This window comes from Lupinus angustifolius, unplaced genomic scaffold (genome assembly GCF_001865875.1).
Source record: "Lupinus angustifolius cultivar Tanjil unplaced genomic scaffold, LupAngTanjil_v1.0 Scaffold_179_17, whole genome shotgun sequence".
In the NCBI taxonomy this organism is placed as follows: domain Eukaryota; kingdom Viridiplantae; phylum Streptophyta; class Magnoliopsida; order Fabales; family Fabaceae; genus Lupinus; species Lupinus angustifolius.
This window is the reverse complement of record NW_017726569.1, coordinates 170,928-188,686: the sequence shown is the minus strand read 5'-3', so window position 1 is coordinate 188,686 and position 17,759 is coordinate 170,928. Positions and strand designations below refer to the sequence as shown.

At 32.4% G+C, this 17,759-nt stretch overlaps 1 protein-coding gene across 1 annotated transcript; it reads left to right on the top strand.

Annotated features, from left to right (window-relative positions):
* The first annotated feature begins 8,846 nt into the window (after nt 1-8,846).
* LOC109340463 lies at nt 8,847-9,853 on the top strand. Its single transcript, XM_019578165.1, has 2 exons — nt 8,847-9,445; nt 9,487-9,853. Exons 1-2 carry the CDS (start codon nt 8,847-8,849, stop codon nt 9,851-9,853), a joined length of 966 nt encoding a protein of 321 aa, XP_019433710.1.
* The last annotated feature ends 7,906 nt before the right edge of the window (nt 9,854-17,759 follow it).

Below are 17,759 nucleotides of genomic sequence, written 5' to 3'. Positions count from 1 at the left end.
TATATATATATATATATATGCTTAGCTCTTTCCATCACAAAGAAGGTAAAGTTGTTCTTTGGGACTAACGACCTTCCAATGCAAAGATTTCGGTGGGGGTGGTACTAACAAATAACAATATTTCAATGTCGCCTCAAACGTACCAAACGCTCAAGTTAAACATCAACCCTGCCAATCAAAAGGTTTCGGTGGTGCAGCACTTATACAATGATTATAGAAATACTTATAGAAGCTACTTACATTACAACCTTACAAAGGAGGATGATAACAACTTCATAGTGATTCAAGGAAAAGAGATCATTTAAAAAATGTCACTAAATTAAATAGAAAAGTTCAAAAAATAGAAATTAATATTTTTATATTACTTATATAAATTTTTGATTAGTTAGATGTACAAAGATACATTTTTTTGGAACATCTATTCTAATTAAAGAAAATTATAAAGTATCTGATTCATGGATTCCAAAATGTTTTTTTTTAATGTTTACCCCTTTCATCCTAATTTATTGTTACTTTCAGGCGTGCATATATAAATCAAGATAATCATTAAATCTATCATCAACAATATAAAATAATATGGTGTTTACAAAAATATATCATATATTGTCTTTTGAAAAACTAGAAAAACAATAATAAAATCTTTATCTCATTAGGTAACATTGACTACATGAAGCCCTATAGAAAATCATGCTGATAAAGTATGAATTTTGTAGTTTTTCTTAATCATTTTGTATATGCATTAATGTCTTTTGAAATTATCTTTCTATTTTTAATGAGAAATAATTTGAATAAATAACATATGAAAATATAAGAAAAATGGAAAATAAGAAAAAAGTAGTTTGTGGTTTTTATTTTTGTAAAGTGACGAACAATACTAGAAAACTAAAAGAAAGTTAAAATGACAATGGAAGATAAAAAAATAACGTTAGCCTAAGCCCATTTTCATTTACATGTTCTAACGAGTCTAAAAGAATTCCGTAGCTGCTGCAGTGAGTCTTTCCATAAATGTCAAGTGTTATTACCATAATGGAATTTTATTTTAGTCATATAAAGTTACTAAAGGTGAGCTTCAGGTGTTATTAAGTTGTAATTTAAGTTCTGGTATTTGGTGTGCTTGCTATAAATGATTAGATACTTCTATTACTCTAATATCAAGTAATGACAATGAGGTGGATCAGGATCGGGATTGGGTTTGTATTTATCCAATCTCAATTTAGAACCCAAAAACGAAATTGATCCCAAACTTAACAGGTTGAAAATATTACTAGCATCCCTGACCCTGTCGGGTTTCAAGTAACCCAAACCCAACATGAAACCGGACTGTCAAAATCCCACATTCTCTGACTATAGTCTTAGCATTATTAATATTCTCTTATAACCATCCTCACTGTTATTCTAGTAGAATAACATTGAACCACAAATTCCTTAATACTGAGATGAACAAGATCTTTGATACCAATAACTCCTACACAAGTATAACTCGAAAGAAGAATATGATCCAGTACAGAGCCTGTTTTTCAATTCCATATATTATTAACGCGTCATTAACAAACTAGTTTATTGTAGCTTTAAGATGGTTACACAATTCTTCATCAAGAGGGACAATCTCACCATTTGAGTTAAGAACCTTGTCACAAGCATCCATAATTATTTCAAAAGCACCTTTATTGTGTGCTCGTAATCCTCCCCTGGGAGCTCCACCACCACACTCATTCTTTTCTTAGTACAGTTGAATGGCTCAACTTTAACAAGTTTATCAATTGTTTTAATAAGTTTATCAATTGGGTTTGGAGCAGGTTCGGGGTAGGGTATCAGTCGTACCAAACCCAAATCCAAACTCGAAAATCGAACCTGTATAAAACCTAAACCCAGACACATTGGTTTTCCTGTTAAATTTGGGTTGGGTCAGACGGGTACCTACAGGTTTGATTTTCATTGTCATATCTACTTATATCTAATTGTGTGGATTCAGTTCATGTAACAATATCATGCTAAGGAATAGGAGAAGAGGAAATCTTTGTAGAGCTTTGGTTTGTTAATGTACAATCATTGTGGCTTATGGAGAATGAGATCAGTTTACAAATGTTGAATGTGACTTTACGCATCTAATGGACTTGATTTACATTAGATCTTAGAGATGACTCTTTCGCTTATATAGATCATGGTTGATATGGATTAGCACAATGGTACATAAATCCAATTGCATGTTTGGAAGGGTCTATAATTTATAATAGTTAATATTGTCTAACTCTTTTCTGCGTACGGGCTTAGCACCTGTTGTGTTCATTCAATAGATTTTGCATATAAAACAAAAGGTGAGCTTCTGGTAAAGATCGATCATCTATATTTCATAGAACTCAATAACGGAAACTCTTGTATATTGGTTTACCAATATATAGATTCATTAAAAGCCTCATATATTGAGTAAAATACAGTAAAATGGAATGACAAACAACTTAATCTATAATCAATATCTTTCCAATAGGATACATGAAAAGTTCCACAATGTTTCTTTTGGATTGTGTTTAGCTAAACTTGGAAGGCTACACTAAATTTGGTGAATGCTATGTTGTTTTTTTAAGGAATTTCTAAAGTTTAGAAGTCAAATTTTGTCCAAATATTTTTTTTGAATAATTTATTTCCACTACACAAGTTTTTATCATCATCTTAATCAAGTGATACAATCTTCCAAAGACTTATTCTTAGGAGCACCATATTGTGAAATGTGTCATCAATTTCAAAGCATCATTTTCATTACCATCATAGTTGTTAACTGTGTCATCTTCATTAGAGATATCACTTACCAAAGGCTCTCATTTTGGCTCTGAAAGGAGTGCTGGTTGAACTAAGTAAGATTTTATATACAATTTTCATATTCAACCTTCTTACTACAAAATGACAAATTGATCAATAAAATACTTAATAAGTGTCATAAACAAGTATAAAAGGGGTTGTCGAATCCACAAAGACTTGCTAGATATTAGCCTTTTAACCAACAATTGTTATTGTAAGTTATTTTCAAAAGATTTTCTTGTTGTTCATTGTTTGATTATACTACAATTACTATTTAATTAACTATTTGGGTAAAAGAAGTTGGGATTGAACTTTCTAATCACTATCAATACACACACGATTCAACTACACTATCTCATTTAGCAATGATTCTTTCACACAAATGACATCAATGATACTAAAAGCTAATGACTTAGTAAGTTTAGTAGCTTATGAAATAAAGCTCTATGTCTAGCAACTTTACACACAAGATGAAGATTTATGACCCACAAAATATACCTCTACCCCTAGTAGTCTATGCTTGTGAAATTGAGTTTTAATACAACACCTCAAATATACTAATCAACAATGTCCTGGTCATATTAATAGCTTATTAAAATAGTTCTATGTCTAGCAACGAAGATAACAAGATGAAGATATATGAATAATTAACATATATCTATGTCTAGTAGTCTACGTTAACAAGTTTGACAGTTATTAAGTTTTAAAAAAAGTTATATGTCTAGTAACCAAAACAAAAACATGCATGAAGTGACAAATTAATGTAAATTTATGTCTATCAATTATATGAATATGATAAGTGGAATAAAATCAGAACTACAACAAGGATTTCTTCCATATTTTAATTCACAATTCATACAAAAAGGTGATCAATGTTAAAGTAAGCATTAAGCTCATCTACAACTCAATAGAATCAAAGCATAAAGAATTAGTATCACTTCGAAACATTGTGCATACATGAAACTCATACTATATTGAACCCTAATGCTAATCATCAATATGGTGTATAAAAACTACATACGATGTCGCAAACAAGTAAAAGGGTAAGAGGTTGTCATATCCACAGAGACTTGCTAAATCTAGCCTTTGAACAATTAAATTATTATTCTAAGTTGGTTTTCAAATGGGTTTTTAATAGAGTTGTTGTGGAAGAGTAAAATTACAATAATGAAATATGTTGGAATTTAGATGTGGGATTGACTTCATATCCATTTAAGTAAATTTAGTAACAATCAATCAAATAAACAAGTATAATTCTTACACAATGTTGGATCTCAAAATTACTTAAAGCTAATACTTTAGGCGATTTAGCAGCTCATGCAATAAAACTCTATATGTAGCAACCTTACACACAAGATCAAGAATGATGACTCACACAACACAACTCTATGTTTAGTAGTCCTATGTATGTGAATTGAGTTTGGTGCACACCTCAATTGTATTAGCCACCAATGTATTGGTCTATATTACTTAACCCTTTACCAAAATAGCTCTTTCCCTATCATCCCAGATTCCAATCCATCGACCATGCTTCTCTAACTGATTGTAGTCATTTTTGTCATGCAAGTCTATCTTGTGGAGTTTATCGAAGTTCGGTGGATTTTCTAGGATTGGTTGTTGCATGTCAAGTTGTCTTATAATCTGATCATCAATATGATATGCCAAAATTGTGAAACAAATCAATAATACGCTTAATTGACAAATATCTAGGACATGTCCCAAGATATTCATGGTCTTCTATGGGGTCCAGACAAATTGGTAAAAGAAGTTAATAAATTTGATAAGAAAATTAAAAATGAATAAATAATAATAAGGTATAATTTAAATCTACTTGATACATGCGTAAACCATCTAACATTGTGCGTATGATATTAACTGGATTTCTAGGAATGTTGGTCATTATCAAATGTTGTGATCACATGTGACTAATCATATATATTTGAATAAATATTTGTAATTAAATAGTTACATATTGTATTATTCAAGCAATATATACCTTTTGACCAATGAACAAATGGTAAAGTGTTGTCATGCAGTCTTGGTGCAAGTATCAAAATGTGTTCATATGTCCATGAATAAAGTCGTAACAAGCATCCTCCAATCTCTTTTTGGTCATTGATTGTTGCCACACGACAAAATTCTTGGTAAAGACAAACCAACACAGCTGAGCCTCAACTGTATTGAAATGTCCATGGTAGGTCATCGAGTAAGGGCAAATACATCAAGTGGACTTGGGACCCTGATGCATATGGAATGAGAAATCCCTCAATCATTCTCAAAATAAATGTTCCAGCATGTTTTTGACTCACAACTTGACTAGCATTATCGGGGAGTAATGAAATGTGTTCTCAAGACAAGTGAGTTGAACCTTTTGCCCCATTTTTCCTAGTTTAAAGCTCATAGAAACTTAAAATTTCTAAATTGATAATTTATTCAAACTTTGGTGTTAAATTTTACTTAGTCTCCAAGAAAATCAATCCAGTTATAAAATCGCGACACATAATGTGTGATGGAACTATAGGTGCTATCATATTTTTACATATTATAAAAGATAAAAATTAGACAAATGAATAAATGTCACATATAAAATATATATGCAGTGTTTATATATTATTTATTTATTTTTAAACTATTAATTTATCTTTTGATTTTACAGGTCTTCACTTCTATCTTCTTTCATAATCATAAAAAGCGTTTTAAATTATATTTCACAGTTGTGACGATAATATTATGGTTTTCTAAGTTTGCATGCATTCCAAAAAGATGTAGTAAATACAATCAAATTTTTACCATAACCACAATTAAAGATATTGGCTAGAAGCATCACCACCCAAAAACCAAGTTTATCTTCCCTCATAAAACAATACTACATCGCTTGAGCTCGATGCTGCTTCTGGCCCCTCCATCATGATGTCCACAACAACAACTTGAACCTTATTTGAATGTACAGGATCCGAGATAGTATTACTTGGTAGTTGATCATGAAAAGATGGTAAGAGAGATGAAAAGGAAATAGATGGAGAAACATGCATGATAATCTTGTTTGGAGGATGGTGTAGGATTTAAAGGAAGGACAATGACTTAAAGTACACTACGCAACTATAACTATGGTTCCAAGAGTCTCAATAGTGTCGCAACCACAATTGAGGCCACATGAGCCTCATTTTTTCACACATTTCTACAATTGTAGTGAAAACAACATAACTTAACCACGACCACAATTTAAAACTTAGAGGGAAATGGTCGACATTGATTTTAATTTTGCTTAGAGTTATGATGCTTGTGTCTGTTTCTACTTGTGTCAAGAACAAAGAAGCAACCCAAGAGAATGAAGAAGCCCACATTTACTAACCCAATTTGCTTTATTTTTGTTACTTTCTATTTTTGGTATTTCAGTTTCTGTTAAGTTAGTTTTTTCTGTATTGTTAAATTTCTTCTTTTAGAATTCTCTAGTTTTAGTATTAAAGCTCATTTGCCTTAGTTGTAAAACATTCAATTCATTCTTCTTCAATCAATTCAGTTTCTTATACATTATCTTCTGCTTCTCAAAAGCATTTTGCCTATTTTCAATTACTTCCATGGAAGGGTCGTTTCACTTTTACATGATATCAGAGCACCCTCCATGAGGGTGTCTCTGCTACGCCATATACCCTAAACCTGCCATTCTAGTTTTCTCTTTTCTGAGTAAGTTTTTATTTTCAGTCCTTGCCAAACCTTGTCTTCGCTCACACATTTTTTTTCTCTATTGTGATTTACTTTTCTCTCATACCTTTTACATCTTTTGGCAAATCAAATCATTAACCATTGATCCGTCAAGTCCTTACTTCAAGCACCCCAATGAAAATACAGGTGTTGTTCTTGTCTCCCCACTCTTGAACGGAGACAACTACCATGCGTGGTCAATACCTATGACAATGGATGGGCACAAAAAATAAATTTGAGTTCATAGATGGCACCTTGTGAAGACCATCCATTCATGATGCCATATCAGCTTCAAGTAAACTAACTTAAAGCAATACTTTTTGTATAAAATATCCCAATCTTGTATATTTGTATGTGTATTTTATTTTTATGTATTTTGTAGGATTTAGGATGAAGAAAAGAATCCATTTGGAACTCAAAGCATCCAATCCTTGGATGGATAGCTCATGCTCCTAACATTTTCTTCTGAATAAGGTTATGTAATTTCTACTTCTTCTTATATTCTAAAAATTTGAATTTTAATCATTCAAGTTGGTGCTTTGGTTAATTTTATTTGTTTGAGAAGTACTTAATGCTCTTTTTAGATTGATCACCTAAAAAAATGATTTCAAGTCAATAAAATTATTTGTCTCAAACACTTAACAAATAAACTAAGAAGTAGTTGTACTACTTACTTTATTTGCAAAGTTAAGCATACTTTTCTTAAGATCTTATATTCATTACTACATCAATATTAGAGTCGCCAATGACTAGGGTGTGACAACCTAGTCTCTACTTAGTTTATTTTTCTTGTTGATTTATTTATGTGCAAATCAAACCGAAAAATCACCAAAATATGTTTAAACCATTATTTGTGCTTTGACATGTTTATATGATTTATTTTATTAGGCAATTCCTTGTGGTTCGACATAACCGTATACTATACTACAATTGAATCTTGAAAGAGGTGTAAATTGTAAAATAGTAAAGTGTTATCAATAAATTTATTTGTTGAAAACACCTTTTAATATACAAAAGTGATGAAGCTAACTTACTAACTTTTATTTATTGTTATTTACTTTCTGCATTTTATTTATTCTTTAATACCAACCTTCCTTAAGGAAGAAGTTTGGTTTGTTAATAAAATGAACGCGAAACGGAGTAAATAAATAAAGGTCACTTAAATTTAATTTTCTTTTGTTCTTTATTTTTTTATTTGTATCTAAGAACTAACTATTCATCACTTTTATTTATTAGAATATCATTAAACCTGTGTTGGAATTTATTCCACAAAACCGAGATGGTATTCAAAGGTACTAAATAATTATTCTAACAAAGTCGAGATGGGGCAAAGAAGGAATAACTCATTCACATGATTATTAAGAAGTAAGTTGTAACTGGAATATTCTTGAAACCATTATACCGACGTTGGAATTTATTTCAACAAAGTCGAGATGACGAACAAAGAATAAAACCGAGTTCACTTACTTAATGAAATAAAAATAACACACCGAAAAAGAGAGAAATAACCTCTCAACAAATTGGCACCTTACTAAGGAACGATCTGTTGGGAAGGGAAAAAAACTCCTCTCTGACAAAAATATCTTTCAACAAATTGGCGTCGTTGCCGGGGAATTGCTTCAATAATAAAACATTTCATATTTATGTCATTAATCAAATAATTGTACATTCTTGCCTTTGTACAAGTTATTTTAATTTCTACAAAGATGTACATTATGATTTCTTTACATACTAATCTCCTTTGTTTTGGAAATAGACAAAACGATTCGTTTTGATCTCAAATTTTCAGACATGGACCAACATGTTGATCTACAACAAGAAATTTAGCAATTCATTAGATAATTTCGATCCAAGCTCAATATGGTCCATCAAAAAATTCAAGATCTTCCTGAATAAATAAAGCAAACCAACAGAGCAAGTTCTTGGTGAAATAATTGTGCAAACAATCAAAATGTCTATGCCTTCCAATGAACTCCCACTTATCATGATGAATTGGAGAAAATTCTCGACCAATTCATGCAAACTACTATCAACCATCAATAGAACATCAGTGATGCTCTCACAAAAATAGAAGAGCAAATCAAAAGCTTGACAAAAACTCATTTGGTGAAGTCAGAATTTTGTGAAAGTGTTACAACTCGAAGTGGAAAGGTAGTTGGTGGAGTTGAAAAACAAAAAGGAAGAATAGATGAAAAAAATAAAAAATAAAAAAAATAAAATAAAAAAGAAGAAAAAGAAAAAGAGACTAGCGAGGTCAGAAAAGGAGAAAAGCCAAAGTCACTAGTACAGAAAAAATACCCTACCCTATAGCTCCGTTAAAAGCCAAAAAAGAAGAACAGTTCGCAAGATTCATGGAAATATTCAAAACTCTGCAAATCGACATCCCTTTTGTTGAGGCCTTAGAGCAAATGCCAATATACTCCAAGTTCATGAAAGAACTGCTATCCAAAAAGCGGAGTTATCAAGAAAAAAAAGTTGTTTCACTCAATGCCACTAGTAGTGCGATTCTTCAAACAAACATTCCTCACAAATCTAAAGATCTAGGAAGTGTGACCATTCCAGTTACTATTGGAAATGTGTCCGTAGGAAAAGCTCTTGTTGATCTTGGAGCCAGTGTAAGCTTGATGCCATTATCCATGATGAAAAGAATTGGAGGAATTCAATTAAATACTACAAGGATGTCCTTGCAACTAGAAGATAGATCCATAAAATATCTCGAAACAGTTACAGAGGATGTTCTGGTCAAAGTGGACAAATTCTTGATCCCGGTTGATTTTGTTGTCATTGACATAACTGAAGATACGGAGATCCCGCTCATTTTAGGAAGACCCTTTATGACGACAACAAAAATGGGGATCTACATGGAAAATGGCAAATTACTAGTCCGAGTTGCGGACGACGAAATCAAATTTGACATTTTCCATGCGATGCATCATCCGAAGGATAAAGGGCAATGTCTGCAACTAGATGTTATTGAAGAAATTTGTGCAGAACCCGTCAACCTGACAAATCCTCGGAGATACAAGAAAATAGAGTGGAGGAAGAAATCATCAGACATTTTTCTGATGAATTATTTCTCCACCAAAACCCAAATGGACTAGCTGAAAAAGAATCAGAACTGGAGCTGAAGGAATTACCGTCCCATTTGAAATATGTTTTCTTAAATGGGGAAGCCAACAATCCAGTTATCATTAATAGTGAGTTGTCCAAATTGGAAGAAGAAAAACTCATACAAGCCTTGAAAAAGCATCAAGCAGCACTGGGATGGACCTTAAAAGATCTCAAAGGCATCAGTCCATCATATTGCACGCATAAAATTATGATGAAAGATGATTACAAACCATGTGCTCAACCATAAAGAAGACTTAATCTGGCAATGAAGCAAGTAGTAAGGAAAGAGATTGTAAAAATGTTAGAGGCTGGCATGATTTACCCCATTTCAGATAGCAAATGGGGAAGTCCAGTCCAAGTGGTGCCAAAAAAAGGAGGGATGACGGTAATCCGAAATGAAAACAATGAACTCATTCCGACCAGAGCTTTTACTGGTTGGAGAGTTTGCATTGATTACCGTAAACTAAACACCGCCACAAGAAAAGACCATTTTCCTCTACCTTCATGGATCAAATGTTGGAAAGATTAGCCGGAAAATCCTTCTACTGTTTCCTGGATGGGTATTCCGGATACAATCAAGTTGTTGTGGCTCCATTGGACCAAGAAAAGACAGCATTTACATGTCCATTTGGTGTTTATGCATACAGAAAAATGCCATTTGGACTATGTAATGCTCCTGCAACTTTTCAAAGATGCATGCTGACTATCTTCACTGATTTGGTGGAGAAATGCTTCGAGGTCTTCATCGACGATTTTTCTGTATTCGGAGACTCTTTCGAAGCTTGCTGGACAAATTTGGAGACAGTTTTGGCAAGATGCGAGTAGACTAATTTGGTTCTGAATTGGGAAAAATGTCATTTCATGGTCACTGAATGAGTTGTACTTGGGCACAAAATTTCAGCTAAAGGATTAGAACTTGATAAAGCTAAGATAAAAGTGATCGAGAAGCTGCCTCCTCCAACAAATGTTAAAGGAATCAGAAGCTCTCTCAGACATGCTGAGTTCTATCGTAGATTTATCAAGGACTTCTCCAAAATAGCTAAGCCCTAATTTTATTTGTTTGAGAAGTATTTAATGCTCTTTTTAGATTGATTGCCTAAAAAAATGATTTCAAGTCAATAAAATTACTTGTCTCAAACACTTAACAAATAAACTAAGAAGTAGTTGTACTACTTAGTTTATTTGCAAAGTTAAGCATATTTTCCTTAAGATCTTATATTCATTACTACATCAATATTAGAGTCACTAATGACTAGGGTGGGACAGCCTAGTGTCTTTATGGACGTAATATTGTTTAGTAATAAATATAAGTGATTATCATTCTACCATTTTAGGACATACACTAAAAAGAGGATTTAAGACCTTGGTGTTTGGGGTTAATCAAAGTAAAACATAAGAACTTGGCTAAGTAGTTCAAACTAATAAGAAGTTGAGAAATCTTTTCCTTATTCAAATTGATCTTGTCTCCTCAAGAATTTGTGAATACTTAGTTTATTTTTCTAGTTAATTTATTTATGTGCAAATCAAACTGAAAACCCAACAAAATATGTTTAACCCATTATTTGGGCATTGACATATTCATATGATTCATTTTATTAGGCAATTCCTTGTGGTTCGACATAACCCTATACTATACTACAATTGAATCTTGAAAGAGGTGAAACTTGTAAAATAGTAAAGTGTTATCAATAAATTTATTTTTTGAAAACACCTCTTAATATACAAAAGTGATGAAACTAACTTACTAACTTTTATTTATTGTTATTTACTTTCCGCAATTTATTTATTCTTTAATACCAACCTTCCTTAAGGAAGAAGTTTGGTGTGTTAATAAAATGAACCTGAAAGGGAGTAAATAAATAAATGTCACTTAAATTTATTTTTCTTTTGTTCTTCATTTATTTATTTGTATCTAACAACTAACTATTCATCACTTTTATATATTAGAATATCATTAAACCGGTGTTGGAATTTATTCCACAAAACCGAGATGGTATTCAAAGGTACTTAATAATTATGGAATAGGGGATTGCTTCGATACCATTGTACCCGCGTTAGAATTTATTCTAACAAAGCCGATATGTGGCAAAGAAGGAATAACTTATTCACATGATTATTAAGAAAGAAGTAAGTTGTAACTGGAATATTCTTGAAACCATTATACCGGCGTTGGAATTTATTTAAACAAAGCCGAGATGGCGAACAAATAATAAAACCGAGTTCACTTACTTAATCAAATAAAAAGAACACAACGAAAAAGAGAGAAATAACCTCTCAACAAATTGGCACATTGCTAAGGAACGATCTGTTGGGAAGGGAAAACAACTCCTCTCTCACAAAAATATCTTTCAACAATGCCTACTCTAGTTTTGATGATCTAAATTTGTGGCACTTAAGACTAGGACATCTATCCCACACGAAAATGCTTGCTATGCAAGCCATTTTTTCTTTCATACATTGTAATAAGACCTTAGATCCTTGTAACATATGTCATTTAGCCAAACAAAAAAGGGTCCCTTATGCTAACTGTAAAACTAGATATATTAATGCATTTGGTTTGATTCATACAGAAATATGGTGACATATCTCTATTACCTCCACAATTGGACATAGATACTTTCTTGCTGTTATGGATGACAAAACCAGGTTTACCTGGATATTTTTCATGAAAATGAAATATGAAACTAGTCAATTAACTAGACACTTTGTGTGAAGAAGATCTTTGCTCCTGTCCTTGGCACGATTTTGATGAAGACACCAACATCACCAAAAAGAAAAAAAATGTAAAATACTTATGAAGACAAAGAAGACAAAGAAGACAAAGCTTCAAGACAAATTAGTCTAAGTCTAAATAGGTACTTCTATCCTATACTCTTGAATATACAATAGTAGTAATGCTCAAACTATTTTAAAAGAAAATTGAAACACTTCAAGTAAACTCAAAACAATTTTCAAAAATAGTGTATAACGAGTTACTGCATCTAAGTAACACATTACGTGTTGAGAAAAGAGTTATCCAACTTAAAACTGATCAGAGTAATCCATTACTGTCTTTGAGTAACCGATTACCAACTTTAATGAAGTTGAGTAACCGATTACCCACTTGATGTAATCGATTACTCTAAATCAAATTTAAATGCCCAGTGGACATAATGTTTGGGTGATCGATTACCCCCTGGTTGTAATTGATTACTGAGAGTTGTTGCATCAGATTTCAGATTTCAAAATGAAAGGTTTTCATCTCAAACGAAATGTCTTCACTCCAATCTATTCCTACCTTTTCGTAGAGGCACTATGGGTGATTGGAAAGTCTATTTAAAGGCATTGAATCTCACAACACAAACACACAACTCCCATACAAATGTTAAAAGCTCTTACACACATTCTAATATTATTTTCTGCACTTTTGGCAACTAGTTCTTAAACTTTCAAAGTTGATTTTTCTGAAGTTGCTGAAAGTAAAGTGTTTCAAAGTTTACCAACTTATAAAGAGCATTATTACTAAGTATAAAAAAGAGTTTATTGGATTGCAAGTTATATTATTTTCAAACTTGTAAAGGCAATCTGCCATTGGTTTACATTCTTCATTATTATTGCAGAATAATTTCTTTCACAAGGGTGTGATAAGAAAGGGGATTAGAATCACTTGGACAGGTGTTTTCCAAGAGTGAATAAGGATTAGTGAGTGTTTAAGGTACATAGAGATCCTGGGGTGAGATATTATAAATGCAACTCATAATCTTTAGTGAAGAAATCTCTTGTGCTGCAAGAGTACTGGACATAGCCTTCAGTGGACAAGAAGGTGAACTAGTATAAAAATCCTTTAGTATTATCTTCTCCCTTATCTCTTTTATTATTTATTTGTTTAATTTTTGCATATATTTTCCGCTGCACTTTAACTCTTGATTTTGCAGAAAAAGTGGCCATAAATTTAAGTCAACTAATTCACCCCCATTCTTAGTTGCAATCTCATTCTTACAATTGGCACCAGAGCTATTTTTGAGTACGATATTCTCAAATCTGATTCTATAGCGAAGATGGACTCAAGATTATTCATATGATAAGGTTCTAACATCAACCGCCCTCCAAGCTTTGTTGGAGAGTGCTATGATTTTTGGAAAATCGGAATGAGAATCTTCACAGAATCTGAAGACTTGGACATATGGAATGCAATTGAATAAGGACCATATGAACCCTTCAACATAATCAACAACGTAAGAGAAGTAAAGCCTAAATCTTCATGGAATGATGAAGATAAAAAGAAGGTGCAGTAAGATCTCAAAGCAAAGAACATCCTCACATTAGAACTGGGCATTGACGAGTTCTTTAGAGTATCAAACTGAAAATCTGCCAAAGAAATGTGGTATACTCTAGAGACTACACATGAAGGAACTGAGGAGGTAAAAAGATCAAGACTCAACACTCTTTCCCAAGAATACGAAATGTTTCGTATGAAACCTAGAGAGAAAATTCTGGATCTTCAAAAGAGCTTTACTCATCTTACAAATCACCTTATTTCACTGGTTAAGGTACTATAAAAAAGTAACTTGAACTTGAAGGTTCTAAGATCACTCACCAGAACATGGCAACCAAAGGTAACTGCCATATCTGAAAAGAAAAGTTTATCAAAAATATCTTTGGTTGCTTTGTTTGGCAATTTGCAGGAACATGAATTAGAACTCAACCAACTTGACCAACATGAAGGGCAAGAAAATAAAAAGAAGAATATCTCTCTCAAGGCGAAAGTAGACAAATATGAATCATCAAAAGATGAATTTGAGAAGGAAGATATGGAAAACATGAGTCTTCTTGTCAAGAAGTTCAGCAAGTTCCTTAAAAGGAACAAGAGCGGTAAAACTGGACAAATGAGGAAATTCAACAAAAATAATGACGTCTCCATTTCAAACCAAAATTTCACATGCTTCGAATGTGGCAAGCCTGACCATATGAAGATGGATTGTCCAAACCTGAAAAAGAACTCCTTCAAAGGGAAGAATGAAATAAGGACTAGACTGAGAGCCTACATTTCTTGGAAAGATAATGATGCAATTTCCGCTTCTGAAAAAGAAAATGAAGAACAAGCACATCTTTCCTTAATGGCATCTCATGATTCTGATGATGAAGAGGTAAATAATACTCAACTATATTCTTCTAAATTACAAACTGCATTTAATGACTTGCATGATGTATATGTTGAACTCAAAAAAATGTTTCTAAAACAAAAATATGAGTTAGATGCATTTAGAAACAAACCTTCATCATCTTCATGTCAAAACTGCATTATTCTTGAAAATAAAGTTTAAACTTTAAGTCTTGAACTTAATAAGATGAACAAGAGTAGTAAAAGTTTAGAAACAATCATTAACAATCAAAGACACTCAAAAGACCGAAGAGGTCTCGGCTATTCAAAAAGCCATGTTTTTAAGAAACAAAGTGTCTCAACTAAGATAAACTCTGAAAAACAAAGTATCCATGCTTTTGAAAATAGAAATAATAAATCTAGGATATATAAACAGCAACCCGCATGTACATATTGGAAAAACCATGGACATACACCAAATACTTGCATAATTAGAAAATATGGTGTACCCCTGGGTCATTATAGATGGGCCGAGAAAGGTACTAGCTATGTACGACCCAAAGAATATTGGGTACCTAATAAAACTTAAACTATTTTTCAGGATAATTTGAGAGCCGCCTGCAACTTATGGTACTTGGATAGCAGCTGCTCAAAGTACATGACGAGCGATAGAAACAAGTTATTTATCCTCACTCCAAGGGACAAAGGCTATGTCACATATGGTGATAACAACAAGGGAAAAATACTTGGAGTTGGTAGAATTGGCAAGCCACCCTCAACAACCATAGAAGGTGTATTATATGTTGAAGGACTCAAGAACAATCTTCTAAGCATAAGTCAATCATGACAAAGGCTTTCATGTGGCATTCTACCTAGATAAGTGCATCATCGAAAGTAAGAATTCTCAAAACTCTAAACTCATTGGTAAGAGGATAAATAATATATATGATTGACATAGACTCCTCTTTAGCAATAACATGTTTAGTTGCTAATGATAATCAGGATGCATGGCTTTGGCATAGAAGAATTGCTCATATACATATGGACCATTTGAAAAAACTCATTAAGAAAGATTTAGTTGTTGGATTACCCAAAATGAAGTTTGTTAAAGACAAACTATGTATAATGAAGTTTGTTAAAGACAAACTATTTAGTGCTTATCAAATGGGTAAACAAAAAAAACTTTTTTTAAACCTAAGCACATGGTTTCTTCCGATAGACCATTGCAGTTACTACACATGGACTTATTTGGCCCCTCAAGGACAAAAAGTTATGGTGGTAGCTATTATGCTCTTGTTATAGTAGACGATTTTTCGAGATATACTTGGACTCTATTCTTAGTTCATAAGAATGAGGCATTGAAAGCCTTTAGCATATATGCTAAAAGAGTTCAGAATAAAAAATCACTAAAAATTGCTGCTATAAGAAGTGATCATGGGGGAGAATTTCAAAACTCTTCATTTGAATAATTCTATGATGATCTTGGCATCAACCACAATTTTTATACTCCTAGAACACCACAACAAAATGGTGTTGTAGAGAAAAAGCATTGGTCTTTAGAAGAACTGGCTCGTACAATGTTAAATGAAACTAACCTCCCAAAATATTTCTGGGCTGATGCAGTAAGTACTGCATGTTATGTTTCGTACCGAGTTCTTATAAGACCAATTCTTAAGAAAACCCCCTATGAACTCTTTAAAGGTAGAAAACCAAACATTTCTCATTTGCATGTAATTGGTTGTAAATGCTTTGTTTTAAATAATGGTAAGGATAACTTAAGCAAGTTTAATACAAAAGCTAATGAAGGTATCTTCCTAGGCTACTCTCTTATGAGTAAAGCTTATAGAGTTTTTAATAAAAGAACTCTAGCCATGGAAGAATCCGTTCATGTATCTTTTGATGTAACCAATTCTATGATAAAGGATGGGTTAACCCTTGATGAAGAGGACCTGCCAAGTTCCCCTGCTAAAGAAAATTCTATTAATGATTCTACAACTAATTCTGAGCATTTGAAAATGGATAATGACCTATCTTTTGAAGAAGAGCATATTCACTCTGATTTACCAAAAGAATGGAAAACTCATCGAGATCATCCTATTGACAACATCATTAGTGATATAAATAAGGGTGTCACTAACCGATTAATGCTAGAAAATGCTTGTCTTAACATGGCCTTCATTTCTCAAATAGGACCCTCCAAGATTGATGATACAATCGAGGATGAACACTGGATACTTGCAATGCAAGAAGAATTAAACTAGTTTGAGAGAAATGAAGTTTGGGAACTTGTTCCTAGATCTAAAAATAGGCATGTCATAGGAACAATATATGCTACAATATTGTTATATCTTAATTATATAAAATGTATGTATGCTATATATATTGTGCTGGAATCTCTTTGCTTTTCTAATTTTTGATGAAGTCAAAAGGGGGAGAAAAGTTGGGAGTGTATTTTCTGTAAAATTATTTCAGGCACATTACTCCAAAAGAAAGGGGGAGCATACAAGATAGGGGGAGCATACTCAAGTCGAAACTTCAAAACATCTCAAAGTATGCTCCTCTCATGAAAATTACACTGTCAAGAAGGTCTTGGTTTGTCATCATAAAAAAAGGGGAGATTGTGAAGAAGATCTTTGCTCCTGACCTTGACAAGGTTTTGATGAAGACACCAAAATCACCAAAAAGAAGAAAAGGAAGAATACTTATAAAGACAAAGAAGATTAAAGCTTCAATAAAATTAGATTAAGTCTCTATAGGTACTTCTATCCTAAAACTCTTAGTTATGCATAGTAGTAATGCTAAAACTATTTTTAAAGAATAATGAAACACTTTAAAAATACTTAAAACATTTTTTATAAATAGTGTGTAACGGGTTACTTCATTTAAGTAACAAGTTACATGTGTGAGAAAAAGAGTTATCCAACTTAAAACTGTTCAGAGTAATCCATTACTGCCTTTGAGTAACAGATTACCAGTTTTACAAAAGTTGAGTAACCGATTACCCAAATGGTGTAATCGATTACTCTAATTCGTTTTTAAATAAAATAGTGGACAGTGAGTTTGAGTAATCGAT